This window comes from Cricetulus griseus (assembly GCF_003668045.3).
Source record: "Cricetulus griseus strain 17A/GY chromosome 1 unlocalized genomic scaffold, alternate assembly CriGri-PICRH-1.0 chr1_0, whole genome shotgun sequence".
NCBI lineage: Eukaryota > Metazoa > Chordata > Mammalia > Rodentia > Cricetidae > Cricetulus > Cricetulus griseus.
Genome location: NW_023276806.1, coordinates 248282391 through 248299629, shown reverse-complemented (window position 1 = coordinate 248299629; position 17239 = coordinate 248282391). Strand labels below are relative to the sequence as shown.

Genomic DNA, 17239 nt, shown 5'->3' with positions numbered 1-17239 from the left:
GGGCCCTGAGTCACTCCTGTAGGGTGCCCTCCAGTCTGCCTCCTGTCCTGCTCTGCTATGGTCCTTCTTGCTCTGTCCTCCCCACTCCATCCTGCCAGGCCTGAGCCCATATTCTTCCTCCCATTGGTATTTCTAACAGAACCAGACCAGAGCGCTGCTGTGCACATATTTTGGAATGAAGAACTGGACAGCCTCTTCTTTATAGGCCGGCTTCCAGGATTACACCTTCTTCTGCTCCTTTAACAACTCTATGCCCCTCCAAGGTAAGAGAATGGCTAGGCCTGCCCTGAGGAGTGCCTCTGCCAAACAGGCACAGCGCGCCAAAGTTATAGGTCTAAGGGCCGCTGGGTATTGTCCCATTCTCTACACCTGTTGTCCTGTGGAAACCCACATATATGTGCAGATTGTGCTTCTCAGTCTTCCCCACAGTGATCCACCCACACAGTGTGTCAGCACCACTCACCTGCTGTCCACCTAGCCATCCTTCTACCACCCCCTCCACACACACACCCTGCCCGCTCTCCATCCATCCACCCATCTATGCAGCCCTCATCTGTGTGCCTGTCTGTCTCTCTGTCTGTCCATCTCCTCTACCCATCAAACTCTATCCTATTACCCACCCCAGGCTCTGCCACCCTGCTCAGGAATGGCAACAATGCAGCCAGCAGCTCCACTCCAGTTCCCAAACATCATGTCACCGAGTGGACCGTGCCTCCCTCAGCCCCAGACAACCTCTATTCATCAAGAGAAAGTGGCCCAGCCATATCCTCAGACTCAGTGTGATTCCTGTGCACCCAATGATCCAGCAGCACCACCGTCACGGCAGGTGCCCCGCCTGCGGGCTGTGGTGGAGAGCCAGGCCTTCAAGAACATCCTGGTGGATGAAATGGACATGATGGTCTCCCGGGCAGCCACGGTCATCCAAGCCAACTGGAAGGGCTACCGGCTGCGGCAGAAGCTTATCTCACAGATGACAGCAGCCAAGGCCATCCAGGAGGCCTGGCGTCGCTTCAGCACTCGCAGGCTGATGCGCTCCAACAAGCTGACTGTAAAGAAAGTTAAGAGGGAGGAGGAGGGTGACATCCCCTACCATCCCCCACAGCAGGTTCGCTTTCATGCCCCAGAGGACCAACTGCCAATCATGGTGAGCAAAGAGACTCAGTTCCCATCCTCCGACAACCTAGTCCCTTTTCACACCACAGCAGCCCCAGGTCCCTGTGCCAGCAGAGTCCATAGGGGTAGCCTCCTGCCACAGCAGTCTGTGGCTGGCAGACTCACAGGTCCCAAGATTCAGCCCTGCATGTTGACCAAGACTGTCAGGGAGTCCTGTCTCATCAGACACTTGGAAGGTGACAGCGTGAAGAGCAAGAATGTGGCTTCCAAGACCATCAAATCAGGGGTCCCAGAGTCAGCAGCATTGGGGAGATATGGCCAGGCCATCCATGGATCCCTGAAGACCCAGGTCCACACTGAAGCAGATATCCCCAAGGCCCCACCGCATATGTATCCAGTCAACAAGAGCCCTGCTAAGGTGTGTCCAGCAGCTTCTGCCCCTAAGCCCCCAGCCACAGTGACCACAGCTCCGAAAAGCACACTGCAGACGTGTCCCACGTCCCCAGTGACAGTCATGAAGATGCAATCACCAACCTGCCCAGCTTCTCTGGTGACCAGGCCCCTGGCTCATGTGCGGCCCAATCATTCATCCTCTAGCACCACACCACAGGTGCGATCTGTGGCCCCCATGGCCAGAGCACAGCCCCCAGGGTATGCTGTGACCTCCACAACCAAGGCTTCACCTTTACCACGCCCAGGGGTTCCAGTCAGTAAGGGCCCTCTACAGACTGGCTACGGTCCCATGATGGCAAAGACTTCACCCCAGATGCGTCCAGTGACCAGAAATCAAGTTCAGACATGTACAGCACCTACTTCATCCAAAACCTTCTCCCAGTCAAGCCCCACAGTCAAGCCCTCACCTCAGACTCGCCTGGCAGCTATGATAACCAAAACCCCAGCTCAGATACGCTCTGTGGCTGCTGTGCTCAGGACTCTGTGTCTGGTCCCTACAGTGTCAGTCTCAAGTCCCAGGAGTTCACCCCAAACTCAGGCGGTTGCTAGCATTCCCAATACCCCATCCCAGGTCCACCTGAACAGCCCAAAGACCAAGGTCACCGTGAGCACCAAGCACACCACCGCAGTGATCAAGGTGGCCTCTCAATCCTACTTGGCCGAGGGGAAGGGCAGGTGTGGACCCCATGGACATCCAGACACTGTGATTCCTAAACCCCCAGCCAAGTCTCCATTGGAAGGAGAAAAGATGAAGCCTGGGCCCCCAAGGGCCACCAAGAAGGAAGTAGCTCCCAAAACTACTGCGGCCATTGTAACCAGGGCTCTATCTTGGACAAAAGTGACTGAAGACAGGAGTAAGCCCTTGACTCAGATCCAGCAGAGGGCAGAAGTTGTGAAGGTTCACTCCAGGGTGTACATGCCTGAAGAGGTGATAGTGTCCCTGTCCCAGGCCCAGCTGGCTGTCCCCCTGACCAAGGCCTCCTCCCGAGCCCGGCCACCCCCCGGCCACCCCCGACCCCCGCCACCCTCACCCCTCTCTAAATCGCTGTTGCAGTCTCACACATCATCCAGGCTGGTCACCGGCCTATCCGAGGGACGACGTCCACCTGTAGGTTCCTCTGCCACCCTGCCCTCCTCACCACTGGCTGCACACCTGATGTCACTCACATCCCAGCTCCAACCTGCTGGTGAACAAACCAGGTCTGTGCCTCAAGCTCATCTTGCCACGCCATGTCCAGCCACAACCTCCTCACAGGCACGCTCCCTGGGGATGACCTTCGTCCCTCCTGAAGGATACCCGAACATGTGTCCCTTCACCTCCAGTTCCCAGCACCACACGGCTTCTCACCTGATGAAAAGCTCACTGCAGTTGCGTCCACCTGCTGAACATACAAAGACCACGAACACTAAAACCACCAAGGTCACGAGCCAGGTCTGTTCACCCACTAAACTCAGCAAGGCTCCATCCCTGGCCCAGCTCATCACGTGTCTGGCCAAGGCTCCATCACAGGCCCATCTACCTGTGGGGCTGGCAAAGGCCCAGTCTCAGGCCCAGCTGGCGCCCGAAACGGCCAAGTGCCTCTTGACTGCTCACCTTGCCACTGACCTCAGTAGCAAGACCCAGTCGCAGCCACTCCTGAGCACACCCAAGGCGTCTGTCCAGTTCTGGCAACATTTTGGGACATTTAATACTGGACCCCGTGCCAAGCCAGATGACAGAAGTGTGACCCAGCCCCAGCTCCATAGCCATGCACAAAACAAGGCCACGCAGAACCCACGCTCAATGGCCACAGATACCCAAAGCATGCTGGTACCCCTACTGACTCCCTCTGGACACTCTGTGTGCAATACAGAATCCTGGGGTGACATTGGACGGGCGCGAACCCCACCTCCTCCCCCTATGCCAAGCCAGGCAGTGTCCTGCCATGAAGACCTCGCGGCATCCATTGCATCCCTGTGTGCAGACCTGGTGACCATGCTGGGCTCCCCTGAGGAGCTGCGGACACTCCTGGCCAAGACACTTTCTCAAGGGGAAGTAAGGACAGCGCTCAGCCAGGCTCTGTCCCGGGAAGTCTTGGGCCCCTCTGTGGTCAAGGCCCTGCCTCAAGGCATGCTGGGAATGGCATTGATGAAGGCACTGTCATGGGGTGAGCTGGGCATCTACCTGTCCCGAGCCCTGTCCCGTGGTGAGCTGCGTCCAGAACTCAGCAAGGCCACACAGGGCAAGCTGGCTGAGGTCCTGTGCAAGGCCTTGACAGAAGATGAGAGGGCCACGCTCAGCCAGGCGCTGTGCCAGGGAGAGCTGGGTGCTGTTTTCACTCAGTCCTTGGCCCAGATGGCCCAGAGGACAGGCGCCTTCCTCCCCAAAGCCACCTCGAAAACGGTGGGAAGCCGGATGACCACGGCGCCTACCCCAATGGAGGTGACTTGCAGCGGGAGCCTGTCGCTGGCATGGGGACCTGCACTGGGCCCCGTAAGAGCACGGTGTAGCAAGGTCAGGCCACCATGGAAGGGCTTGCCCGATGGGATCCTGTGGGGGAAAGGGGATGGGGACACCTTGGAGGGGTCACCCTGCTTGCCACAGTCCCCCATAGGCTCCTTTTCTGGAGGGATGGTCACCAGCACTTACAAGTGTCCCCTAATCACAGTACCCACACTGTCCTGGGAGAGGGGTACAGGACTCTGTTCTGGTCTGTATCTGAGACCATTGGATCTTGACCCCATGGCATGTGGTGAGGGTCCCCATGTCCCCAAGAGACCTTCCCAACAGCCATGTCCTTGTCCGTGGCAGCCACTTGTCACCAATGGTGCAGGCCCAAGCAGTAACCAGCCACCAGTGACTAGTAGCACAGCCCCAAGCTCCCACCAGCCACCAGTGGCCAGCAGGGTGTCCTACCCCTGGGCGTCATACCGAGAGGGCAACATGGCAGCCAGAAAGCATTCAAGTGGCATGGGTGGGGGGAGGTACCCCATGTCCCGGCAGTCCTCCAACCCCTGCCAGGGCCATGTGTGTCAGTGTGGGAAGCTGGGGGTACACAAGATGTCTCCCTGTTGCCATTGCTCTTCCATAATCAAGAGTCTCAGCCCATCGCCCAAGCAGACAATTAGGCAGATCCTACCATCGGGTCACAGACTGGTATCACCGCTGGGTGATAAGGAAATGGTCACCGTAGTGAGGGACATTATAGATGAACAGCGTGACGACAAGTCATCACCAATGTACCTAACTCCCAAGTTGCAAAAAGGTTCCCTCATGTCCACCCCAAAACAGGAGAGACGTCCCCAAGTGTCCTTGTCCCCATCCTGTCCCTGGGGTCAGGCCACTGGCCGCCACATGTCCCTTCTGGATGAGTTACTAGCCACATTCCCACAGCACCCACAGATCGTGTTAGCCAAGCGCTATCCCAGGGGTTCAGATACCCACTGCCAGAGCAGCGCTGGTTCTCACAGTTCCCTGCAGAGTGGCACCTCAGCCTGTCTCTCCACACGATCCAGCCTGACGCCTTCAGAGGCTCTGGGAGGTTGCAAGGACTTGCAGGAGGACTCCCAGCCAGTGTTGAAAGAGTCCAGGAAGACAAGGCACAGGCCGCAGGGGCAGCTGGGAACACAATGGTCGGCTGGTTCTCAGAGCACAGACCCCCAGGTCCAACAGCCGCCCCTGGAGCTTGACTCCGTCTTCTTTCATAGCACCAGCCTGTCTGTGAATGTCCACTGGGACTCAGATAGTGCAGATAGTGGGTCTGACTACAGCGCTGGGAACCCCATGCAGGGACTGTCCGAGGACACGGCTGCACCCTGGCATGGGAGGAGTCAGGCCCACGCTGGAGACCTGCAGCCAAATGGGGTCACTCAGCTGGATTCTGCCCTACCTCAGGACGTATTGGCTGATGAGGGAGCCCCAAGCCCTGGCCAGGCACCTGAAACCAGTGAGGAACCACCATGCCCACACCAACCATTAGAGGACAAGGGACTGTGTCCAAGCTCATCTCAGCCGGCAGGGACCAGTTCTGAGTCGCCAAGCCTGGCCCAGCCATCCATGGACAGTGGGGTGGCCCCAAGCCTGCCCCATCCATCTGTGGCCACTAGGGTGCTCCCAACTTTAGCCCAGCCATCCATGGACACCAGGATGTCCCCAACACTGACAGAAACATTGATGTATTATAGGTTACCTACAGATTTTAGTCAGCCATATCTGTACTATGGAGGGTCCCCAGTCTATACCCAGCCACATATTGCTTCTGGGGATCCCTCAAACTTTACCCAGAATCCTGGTGCTAGTGTGTTGGCCTTAAGCAACCAGGCAGTGAACACGGGGTTAACTTCTAGCCAGGTCCAGCCATGTGCCACTACCCATGTAGCCCCTGTGAACAGCTGGCCGCCACCTGGCTGCTCTTCCATGCCCACACAGGGTTCAGGGCACCCAGACTCAGTTCAGACATCTGTAGCCACCGGGGCGTCCCCTAACTTTTTCCAACCATTTGTACCCTACAGCATGGCATCAAATTTCACCCAACCTTGCATGGCTACACTTGTAACCCCAAACTTTGTGCAGCCGTCTGTGCCCCCCAGCGTGTCTCCAAGCCTAGCCCAGCCTTTTGTGGTAGGTGTTATGTCCCCAACCCTGGCCCATGCATCTATGGCTAACGGGACATCCCCAAACCTCAGCCAGCCAACCACAACCAGCACTGTGGTCCCTGGAGTGCTCCAGGCGCCCCTGTCCCTGTCCAACAGGGTGCCCCCCAGTCTGACCTCCCCACTTCTGGCTCCCAGGGTATGCTCTAATCTTGCCCAGCCATCTGTGGCCACCTTGGGAGCTCTGAGCTTGTTGCCACCCACTGTGGTGTGTGGTGTGGGGCGAGGCATCAGCAAGCCAGCTTTGGGCCCTCAGCAGCTTGCTGAGGACAGCAGTACATCTTCACACTATCGGCAGAGCCAGCCCTCCATGCTCACCCTAGGTGGGTCCTGCCCAGATGTGATGAGCAGGACAGGCCAGCCATCTCTAGGAGTCTGCGGCAGCCCAGGGGACAAATTCATGATAGGTACCGGGACCCAGTCCAGCCCTCGGGATCCCACTGTCCACTCTGAGCCAAAACAGGTCAGCAGGGGGCCCCCAGGTCCTGTGGCTCAGTCCATGGCACCTGCAGAGGATGGCGGCCTGGTCTTAGGGGCCAGTGTCCCATGTCAGAATTGGTTCAGGGGCGTAGTTCCAGGGACACCCCAGGGGCCTGTGGCTACTGGACTGTTCCTAAGCATGTGTCAGGGGCCTAACCCAACCCCCATGGCTGCCTGGACCTTACCAGCAGATGTCCCCTGGACTCAAGAACAGGCTGTTGTGACTACAGGTGTAGGCCAGGGCCCATGCCCAGCTGTGATACCCAGTATACAGGTCCCATCTGAGTTCTTTCCAAACCAGCTGGGCACCAGCATCCCTCAGACCTATGCCCCTCTTCCTGTTACATTAGAGCCCCAGCTCCTCTCTGTGGCCACCATGGTCCCACCCAGTTGCCGATATGCAGGTATGGTCATTCCAGGTGCAGCAGTGGGTTCTGTGGGTAGAGGTTTGGTTCAGGGTTCTATAGATGGAAAAATGCCCTCGGTACTGGTGCCCAAACTTGTGGTTGAAAGTGAGACTCTCAACCTTCCTCAAGGATCTGTGATCAGGGGCATAGGAAAGAATGTTCCCCCAGAGTCCGTGGTGGATGGTGTGGCCCGGAGTAGCCCCTCAGAGTTTGTGGTGGGTGGCGTGGCCCAGAGTGTCTCCCCAAAGTCCATGGTGGATGGCGTGGCCCAGAGTAGCCCCTCAGAGTTTGTGGTGGGTGGCGTGGCTCAGAGTGTCCCCCCAGAGTCTGTGGTGGATGGCATGGCCAAGAGTGTCCCCCCAAAGTCCATGGTGGATGGCGTGACCCAGAGTAGCCCCTCAGAGTTTGTGGTGGGTGGCGTGGCCCAGAGTGTCTCCCCAAAGTCCATGGTGGATGGCGTGGCCCAGAGTAGCCCCTCAGAGTTTGTGGTGGGTGGCGTGGCCCAGAGTGTCCACCTAGAGTCCATGGTGGATGGTGTGGCCCCAAGTTTCCTCCCAGAATCCATAGTGGATAGCATGACCAAGAGTGTCCCCCTAGAATCCATGGTAGATAGTGTGGCCCAGAGGGTCCCCTCAGAGCCCAAGGTGGGTGGTGTAGCTCAGAGTGTCCCCCCAGAGTCCATGGTGTGTGTCAAGGCTCAGAACCTATCTCCAGAAGCAATGGCCCCTCACCAAGATCCTGTGGCCCGTGACGAGGCCCTCAGCCTCCCTCTAGGTTCTATGGCCAGCATGGTGGCTCCCAGTCACCCTCAAGAGACTGGTGAGGGTAAGAAGAAGCTGAGCCCACCTGTAGAATCCTTGCCAAGATCCCATTCCCCAGGCCCACGTCCAGGTTTTGTGGCCAGCGGGACAGGTCCTAGCATGCCTATGGGTTCTGTGGCAAGTAGCGGGGCTCCAGGGTCCATGCTGGTAGGGCTCAGTCCACGTCCCTATCAGGCAGCACAGTCTGGGAAGGGGTCCCGGGTCCCCTTCCTGGCACCCCATTTAAGCAGCCTGGCTAATGCCCACTCATCAGCCCCAGAAGTCCAGAGAGTGGCCCAGGACCGACAACACTTGCCCACAGTTTCAGTTTTGCCAAGTGCCTCACAATTAAGCCAAGACTCTGGGCTGACAAAGCTTGTTGGTGTTGATAACCCCACCTTGTTGAAACCAAGACAAATGGATGACACAGTGTCCTCAACACTGGAGTCTGGCATAGACCCTGTCAAGTCTGAAGGCCTTAAGATCATCCCATGGACAGGTCTCAGTGCCATGGGAGGTGAGAAGGATGAACAGGGGACCCTAGCAGTTAAAAATATTCTCAAAAACAAAGTGACCTTCTTGGTGGAGGAGGCTCCCAGCCAAGCCAGTTGTGTCACTCCTGTGCTTGTACAAGCCCCAAGTTTAGGTGAACACCCTGCAGCCAATAGCATCACTCCTGTTCAGCCCTTATTCTCAGAAAGCAATGGTAGTGCCCCCAGCCTCCACCCTGCTCCTGGGTTTCCAAGCCTGCAGGAGGACCCTGTGGCTGGCAGTTCAAGCCGACCTCCAGCTTCCAGTGCAGTCACAGTGCCACCACAGCTGAGTCCTGACATTGCTGGAACAGCCAAGCTGTCTCTGGCGTTGGAGGAAAAACCTCAGAACCACACCGAGAGTAACTATCAAGAGCTCCTCACTGCTAAAAAGCCCTACCGCTCCATTCAAGGCAGCCTTGTCTCAGAACTTCTAGAAGGTTCCATGGACAGACTGCTGCCCTTCAGTCGTCCACTGAAGCCGCTATCTCAGGTCTCAACGGACAGTCGCAAGCAGTCCTCAGGGACACCCACAGTGGGCATCACTCCCACCATCCACTTGGGAGGTGGGAGGGGACAGACAGCACCCTCAGGAGTTCGAGGGTTATCTCTGGCCTATGAGTCATCACCAAACGGCTCCCAGAGACCCCTTCTTGTTGAGCCTGTCCACGACACCAGATACACTGGCCAGCCAAGAACAGTGCTGTCCCTCACCACACAACTAGGTCCTGAAACCGGCTATGATGGAGGCTCCCGAATCCACACTGCACCTCACGGCCCCGGCCACAAACATCAGCATGTCTCAGTCCCTAAAACTAGTTTGGATGAGGGTCCCCGAAGAGTCCCCACCATGCTCTATGGCCACAGACTTCAACATGTCACGATGCCTAAAAGAAGCCTTGATGGGAGTTCCCAGGTCCCTACCACACCCCATGGCCAGAAACTCAATCATGCCACAGACCTCAAAACTGGCTTTGGTAGGGTTTCCCAGGTGTACACTACACCCCACGGCCACAAACCCCATCTTTTTACACACCCTAAGACTGGCCATAATCAGATATCCCCACCCCCTACTGTACCCCAGGGCCCTGTGGATGCCGGCCTGGCTGCTGGCCAGTCAAGGAATTCCAAAGTCCCCAACGTATCGGTCAGAGCCACAGCACGTACTGGGGCATCCCAAGCCACATGGCGTCCTAGCAGAGGCCACAGGCCATGGGACCCATCCGGGGCAGAGGCAGCGCTGGACCACAAGCCCTCAGCTGAGTTGCTGGTATCAGTGCGCGCCATGGAGAAGGTTGTCGTTCAGGCTGTCATCACCATCCAGGCATGTGCACGTGGTTATTTTGTGCGCCGCACAGTGAAGGTGTGGCATCAGTGGGCCACCATCATCCAAGCTACATGGCGTGGCTACCGTGTGCGACGGAACCTGGCAAGGCTTCTCAGGGCCACCACCGTCATCCAGGCTGCTTGGCGCGGCTACTGCATTCGCCGGGACAGGGCCCACCAGCTTTTGCTCCCTACCACATGGCGGGAGCACAGTGGCAGAGCCCAGGGAAGCTCTGACACCAGGAACACCTCTGAGCATCGCTGCTTCCTGTCCTGTCAGCCTGATGTCTGCAGTGTCTGCCAGTCCTTGGGTCCCCGGGTAGAGAGTCCTCCCAGTGTCGTGATGCTTGTGGGGTCCCAGCCACGCACCTGCCATGTGTGTGGCCACACACTGTCTACTCGGGTGGTACAAGGCTTTGGCCAGGGTGTCTCAAGCCAGTCTGGTTCTCGTTGGGCTTCATCATCCCAGCACTGTGCCCTGCTCAGCCAGCAGCACAGAGCAGCCACCCTCATCCAGGCAGCCTGGAAAGGCTACAGGATCCGCCGCCAGCTCAGCCAGCAGCAGTCTGCTGCCAAGATGGTCCAGGCCACATGGAGGGGACATTATACCCGAAGCTGCCTCACCACAGATGTTCTGTTGGGAACAAGAAGCCCGTGGAACATCTCCAGGGACACTTCACGCCGTTCTTCAAGGGCTTACTCTTTACACTGGCCTGGTGTCTAGGCCCCTGGCTGTGGGCAAGACAGGCGGCCGTGTGGTCTCATGGGTCTTGTGAATAAAGTGCACTACAGCCTGCCTCTGGCCACATGTCTTGAGTTCAGGGACAAGGGGAATTCTAGACCATGGCAATGGCAATGAGTTCCAGTGGCTCCATCCCACGTGCAGTCTGTAGCCAGGGTTAAGGACCCTTATTTTCCAGGGGCCACAGGTCACTAGCGTGGTATCTGATGTGACTCAGCTGGTAAAGGTGCTTGCTGCTAAGCCTGTATGTTTGATCGTTGGAACACACATGGTGGGGAACCGTGACTCCTACAGTTTACCTCCTGACCTCCCTGAGTACATGCGCACACACACATACATGTACACACACATACATAAGCACACATATGCAACACACATACACATAGCACACACATGCACACACAAATCTACATACACAACACATACACAGCACAATACATGCATACATACATACACGTACACACAGACACACACAACACACACACACACATATACACACATGTGCACACACAGACACACACCTGTGTCTGGCTGGGTGTCGTGGCACACACACTGGTGTCTGGGTCAGGAGACGTAACAAGAGTTTTCAATCAGCCTGGGCTACATGGTGAGACTATCTCAGAAACAAAGATTAACAACAAAAAAGTGAGAACCTTCCTGGTCCTGCCCAGCCCACTTTAACTTCCTCAGGAGAGTACTTCCTTCCGAAAACGCTAGAAGAGTCTAGCTGCATGCTTGGAGGAGCCTGGCAGCCAGAGACAAGGGTATACCGCTCAGGTTGGGGGCGGCCATAGAAGGGGTGTCCCAGAGTGTCTGGGGACGGGTGTGTGTCTTGAGGGCAGCGTTTAGAAGCTTAGGGAGCATGCCGGGCTGATACTGAGGAGGCTCTGGGGTCCAGCGGAGGGAGGGTGGGAAGGGAACTCAGCGTCCTGTGCACCCAGCGCTCGCCGGCAGGGGGCGCGGACGGGCGGGCGAGCCTCCACCCTGCGGCACACCTGCAGCCAGGGCGGTCCGGGAATGGCGGGTTCCCGGCTGCTGCCGCTGGCGCTGGCCCTGGCCCTTCTGCTGCTATTCTCAGGTAAGCTGGCCGAGGGAAATGGCGTGGCTCCGGGAGACAGTGGGACTGGGGACCAGGACTCAGACCCTTCTCTCCGGGTCCTTCCCAGACACATCAATACTTTAGGGCCACCTGAGCTGGCACAGAGACCAGTGACCTCCCTGACTTCAGGGGCTCCAAGCACAGCCCTGTCCCATCCAGAAAGTGGTGACGACCCCACCCCACCCCCTGGTCGTGGGAAGGGGCAGGGATGGAGCCACCATCCTGGCTCCCATTAGAAGTTCGTGACTTGTGAGTTAATTCCTTCTAGCTACTCCTGAAAACAGCTGAGTTTATTGTAGATGACAGTTTCATTCCAAAAGTCCCACGTTTGTCCCTGGAAGCCCATCTGGCTCCAGCCTATGGACAGTTTTTTGTTTGTTTGTTTTTGGAGACAGGATTTTTCTGTGTAGCTTTGGAGGCTGTCCTGGAACTCGCTCTGTAGATCAGGTTGGCCTCGAACTCACAGAGATCTGCCCTGCCTGTCTCTGCCTCCCAAGTGCTGGGATTAAAAGCCTGTGGACAGTCTTATTAGGGCCCATTGACATGGCTTGGCAGCTGCCAGCCTCCCATCTTGGAGACCAAGGGAAAGTTTAATGCTAGGCATATTGCCAAAATCACCTCTCCTCTCCTTTCTGTTTAACTTTCCAGTCAATCATGAGGACCTACTCAGTGCCAGGTACTTAGTAGGGCTGGTGTTTGCCACCTCTTCTGTCAAAATGTGCTTGTTTCATTAATTCACTCAGAACCTTAACTTACTCCAAAGCTCTGGTTTGACTTGAGGCTCCACTCTGGTACCTGAGTCAACTTCACTTCCCCAGAGATTTCTCAGTGTGGACTCAACTTTCCTAGATGTCTCTGCTGAAGGTGCTGGGCGGCTGAGGTGCGGGAGGGGTCAGCTCAGCATACCCTCCCTGTACCCAGATGGTATTTCCTCATATCTGCTGTGTGGGGTGAGGCTAGGAGGAAGCAGAGCAATCACCCCTGGGCAGAAAGGACGTGGGAGGGGCAAAGTGGCTGGTGAGTGACCTTGTGCCCTGCACACCTGGTTGGAGACACCTGGATCTGGGAAGGAAATCATAGGAAGAGGTAGACCAGGAACTATGTCCACAGCCTCTGAACTCCGCTGGGGATGGCATATGAACCAGGGAGCCTGGAGGGGCGGGATGGTGAGTGTGTGAGTCAGAGACTGAATCCTGGGATTGGCAGAGGCTGGGGTGTGGCTCAGTGGTAGAATATGTAGCCCACAGTTGGGGCAGAGTTCAAATCCTATTGTAGATCAGGGCTCCGAAGTTCTCAGGTCTCTAGAAACCTCTGGGTGGGGTGGTACCTGCCCCTGAGGACCAGAGCTGAGTAATGCTGTAACGTCCTGAGACTCAGCTTCCCTCTTCTGTAAAGTGGGAGGCCATCCATAGTGCCTGAGCCGTGACAGGTGGCACCCCCGCAGCCAGATCAGAGTGTCGGCCAGGGTTGCCTTAGGTGTCCAGACCACTTGCAAGCACAGCTCAGAGCCCTCTTTTTCAGACACAGGTAAGAAAGAAAGGCCTTGATGAGCTGGGCAGGGAGGAGACCCAACCCTGAGCAGTGCCACCTGCTTTAAGCTTCATAAACACACACCCCTATCTTTTTTTTTTCTTTTACAGTATTCAGGGAAAGCAAAAGTACAGATGCACCTTCTTCCCCCACCACCCCAAGTCCAGACACGACCCCAACCCCTTCCCCCACCACCCCAAGTCCAGACACGACCCCAACCCCTTCCCCACCACCCCAAGTCCAGACACGACCCCAACCCCTTCCCCACCACCCCAAGTCCAGACACGACCCCAACCCCTTCCCCCACCACCCCAAGTCCAGACACGACCCCAACCCCTTCCCCCACCACCCCAAGTCCAGACACGACCCCAACCCCTTCCCCCACCACCCCAAGTCCAGACACGACCCCAACCCCTTCCCCCACCACCCCAAGTCCAGACACGACCCCAACCCCTTCCCCACCACCCCAAGTCCAGACACGACCCCAACCCCTTCCCCCACCACCCCAAGTCCAGACACGACCCCAACCCCTTCTCCCACCACCCCAAGTCCAGACACGACCCCAACCCCTTCCCCCACCACCCCAAGTCCAGACACGACCCCAACCCCTTCCCCCACCACCCCAAGTCCAGACACGACCCCAACCCCTTCCCCCACCCCAAGTCCAGACACGACCCCAACCCCTTCCCCACCACCCCAAGTCCAGACACGACCCCAACCCCTTCCCCCACCACCCCAAGTCCAGACACGACCCCAACCCCTTCCCCCACCACCCCAAGTCCAGACACGACCCCAACCCCTTCCCCCACCACCCCAAGTCCAGACACGACCCCAACCCCTTCCCCCACCACCCCAAGTCCAGACACGACCCCAACCCCTTCCCCCACCACCCCAAGTCCAGACACGACCCCAACCCCTTCCCCCACCACCCCAAGTCCAGACACGACCCCAACCCCTTCTCCCACCACCCCAAGTCCAGACACGACCCCAACCCCTTCCCCCACCTCCCCAACTCTGGAAGTGACCCCCACTTCAGATTCCAGCTCCACAGGAACAAACCCAGGCTCAGCCTCCCCAAAGCCAGAAACAGCCTCACTCCCCAGCTCTGGCTCCCCAGATCCTGAGCTGACCACTGTGTCCCAGTCCACGAACTTGGTTCCGCAAGCATCACCCACTGTGTCCAGCCCTGGCCAGGGTGAGTGTAAGGACTGGGGGAGGGGGAAATGTTGGCTGGAACCTGGCTGCAGTTCTGAAATCAGTCAGCAGGGGACGACACAGACCTGGGAGTGTGTGGGCCAGCTTCAGTCCACAAGCCAATTACACTACTGTTGGTGCCCTTATTAACTTGCTAGTGTGTGCTGGCTCCTGAGGACACAGCTATGTTGTATTATCTTTTTGTTTTTCGAGACAGGGCTTCTCTGTGTAGCTTTAGAGCCTATCCTGGCACTTGCTCTGTAGACCAGGCTGGCCTCGAACTCACAGAGTGTTTGGATTAAACTTCTGAGTGCTGGGATTAAAGATGTGTGCTGCCACCACCGCCTGGTGATCTAGTTATAGCTGTGTGGTGGCCCGTGCTGTATCCCTAACACCAACCAGGAGGAGGAGGCCAGAGGGTTACCTCAAGTTTGAGACCAACCTGGGCCACATGTTGGGCCCCAGCTTAAAAAAAGAAAAACAGTGACTGAAGAGATGGCTCAGTGGTTAGGAGCGCTGACTGCTCTTCTAGAGGTCCTGGGTTCAATTCTTAGTATCCACATGGCAGCGCACACGACTATCTGTAATTTCAGGTCCAGGGGCCTTGACACCCATGGCAAAACACCAATGCACATAAAATAAAAATAAATTAATTAAAAACAAGCAAAGTCCACATGAAATTGTATACTTATTTATAAAATAACAACATAGGCCCTGGAGTGTGCCTCAGGGTGGAGCCCCTGCCTAGAATTCCCCAGTGAGGGGCTGGGGGCGTGGCTCAGGGGTGGAGCCCCTGCCTAGAGTCGCCCAGTGTGGGCGTGGCTCTGGCCTGGGCTGAGCCCCCTTCCTCTCCCCAGACATAGGCAGCCTGTGGATCCCCACATCACACAGGAACCCGGGCGTGGTGATCGCTGTGTGTCTGCTTGTGTCTGTCTTGCTCATTGGCTCTGTGTTCACTGCGGTGAGACGCTGTAGTCGGGAAGCGCCAGCTTTTCATAATCTGGATACAGTGTCCTTGGTGAGATGGGTCAGCGCTGGGGCAGCAGCCTTTGCATTAGACACTCCCCTGCAGTTAAAGCCCTGTGCTGCTTAATGCTAACCCATGTGTGTTTCTCTTCTAGGGCAGTGTGAGCCAGCGGCTGCCGTTTGCCGACCACCTACAGTCCTGACTCTCAGAGGCCTAGAGATGGGGTGGGGTTGGGGCTAACACCTGGGAAAAACAGTTGCTGGAAAAGACTTCACTGTATTAACCTGGAGATAAACTTGTGGCAGGAGGATGTCTTGAGCCCAGGAGTTTGGGCCAGTTCGGCCCAGACATCTAGTACTCAACTTAAAAATCAAGTCAATCCAGGGTGATGAAGCATGCCTGCCATTCCAGCACTTGGGATGTACAAACAGGAAGATCAGGTGTTCAAGTCCACCCTGGGCTACATAGGGGGTTTGAGGCCATCCTGGGCTACATGAGACTGTCTTTAAAAAAGAGAAAAGCGGGGCGGGGTGGTGGTGCTGAAGAGAAGCCTGGGCTCAATTCCCAGCACTCACATGGCAGTTCTCAACCACCTGTGACTCCAGTTCCCGGGATCTGACACCTCCTTTTGGCCTCTGCAGTCAGGAGGCCACCTCTTGCAGGTGACAGATATGCAGACATACATTCAGGCAAAACACATAAAAGATAACATTAAATAAATATAAACTAAATAAATAAAGTCCTTCGTATTCATAGAGGCTCCCTGAGACGTGCATTCATGCCACCAATAGTAACTGAGCACCTATACACCTTATGCCTGAGTCACACTAGTGACACAGTGTCTGCTCGGGGCGGGAGGGGGCGGCATGACAGCTGGAGAACGGGGCGGGAGGGAGGGTGCTTGTGAGACCCAGTGTCCTGGCAGGACAGAGGCCACTCTCTAAGGAGGTAATGGGAAGCCGTCTGGTGAAAGACACAAACTTGAATCGCTGTAAAAAGCCCACACAGTATGAGCAGAGGCCCTGTGACAGGAGAGGCATGGACTTGTTTATCACGGAAGAGCACAAAGGCCTAAGTGGATGTTAAGGGAAGAAGGGAGCTTCCATCTGTGGAGGTAGAAGGAATTTCCTAGCAAGCCTCAGAGCTTTCTTGTGGCTGGAGGTGCTGCTGACACTCACATGCACACACGCGCGCGCGCGTGCGCACACACACACACACACACACACACACACACACACACACACACACACACGTCGGCAGAGGACGCTGGATGCTTCAACTTCTCTCTACACACCCTGCTCCTTCCCCTGCTGCAGTGGCTCAGGCTTGTGGCTGGGGACACTCCAGACAGCCAGCTTTTCCAAGATTCCACTGGAGTCTTGAGCAGAGGGTGACACAGGATCTGTTCTTTCACTGAGGGTGACGACCTTTGTCAGCATATTGAACACCACCCCCTACTCCCATCATGCTTTGGTGACCCCTGGAGTAGGTGGTGGGAGGCTTCTTGGCCAGTCTGTGGGAGGGTAGGGTGAAATATTAACTTGCCTCAGAGTCACAGACCAGAGTGGCCTCGAGTTCCCCCATGCCCAAGCCACTGTCCCTCTTAGGCCACAGCTCCCTGGGCTTCCCACCTGACTGCAGCTCTAACTTATGGGTAAAATTTGACCAGAGAAGGTCATTAACTGCCTGGAGCAGCACAGCAAAGAAGAATAGCTTTCCTAGAAGCTTGAGGTGCCTTGATTGGTCCCCCAAAATACTGAGGTAAAGTCGCCTCAATCTCAGGCTATTTCTGTCCTCTGCTGTGTGAACACATTAACAATTACTCCCCCACCCTGCCCACTCTGTCCCTGCTTCTCCTGGTCACACATTTGAGCACCACTTACACACCTTCAGGCCCTTGTGGTCAGCCTGCCCTACCCCGTCCTCCAACCCTGAGGGTACGGCCTGGCTGGAAATGGGACTGGGG

At 56.6% G+C, this 17239-nt stretch overlaps 1 protein-coding gene across 1 annotated transcript; it reads left to right on the top strand.

Moving 5' to 3' along the window:
* Positions 1-629: 629 nt before the first annotated feature.
* Positions 630-10465, top strand: Iqcn (IQ motif containing N). Its single transcript, XM_035451243.1, has 3 exons — positions 630-3076; positions 3116-4060; positions 9500-10465. The coding sequence occupies exons 1-3, from the start codon at positions 647-649 to the stop codon at positions 10463-10465; spliced, it is 4341 nt and encodes a 1446-aa protein (XP_035307134.1). The 5' UTR covers positions 630-646.
* Positions 10466-17239: the final 6774 nt, after the last annotated feature.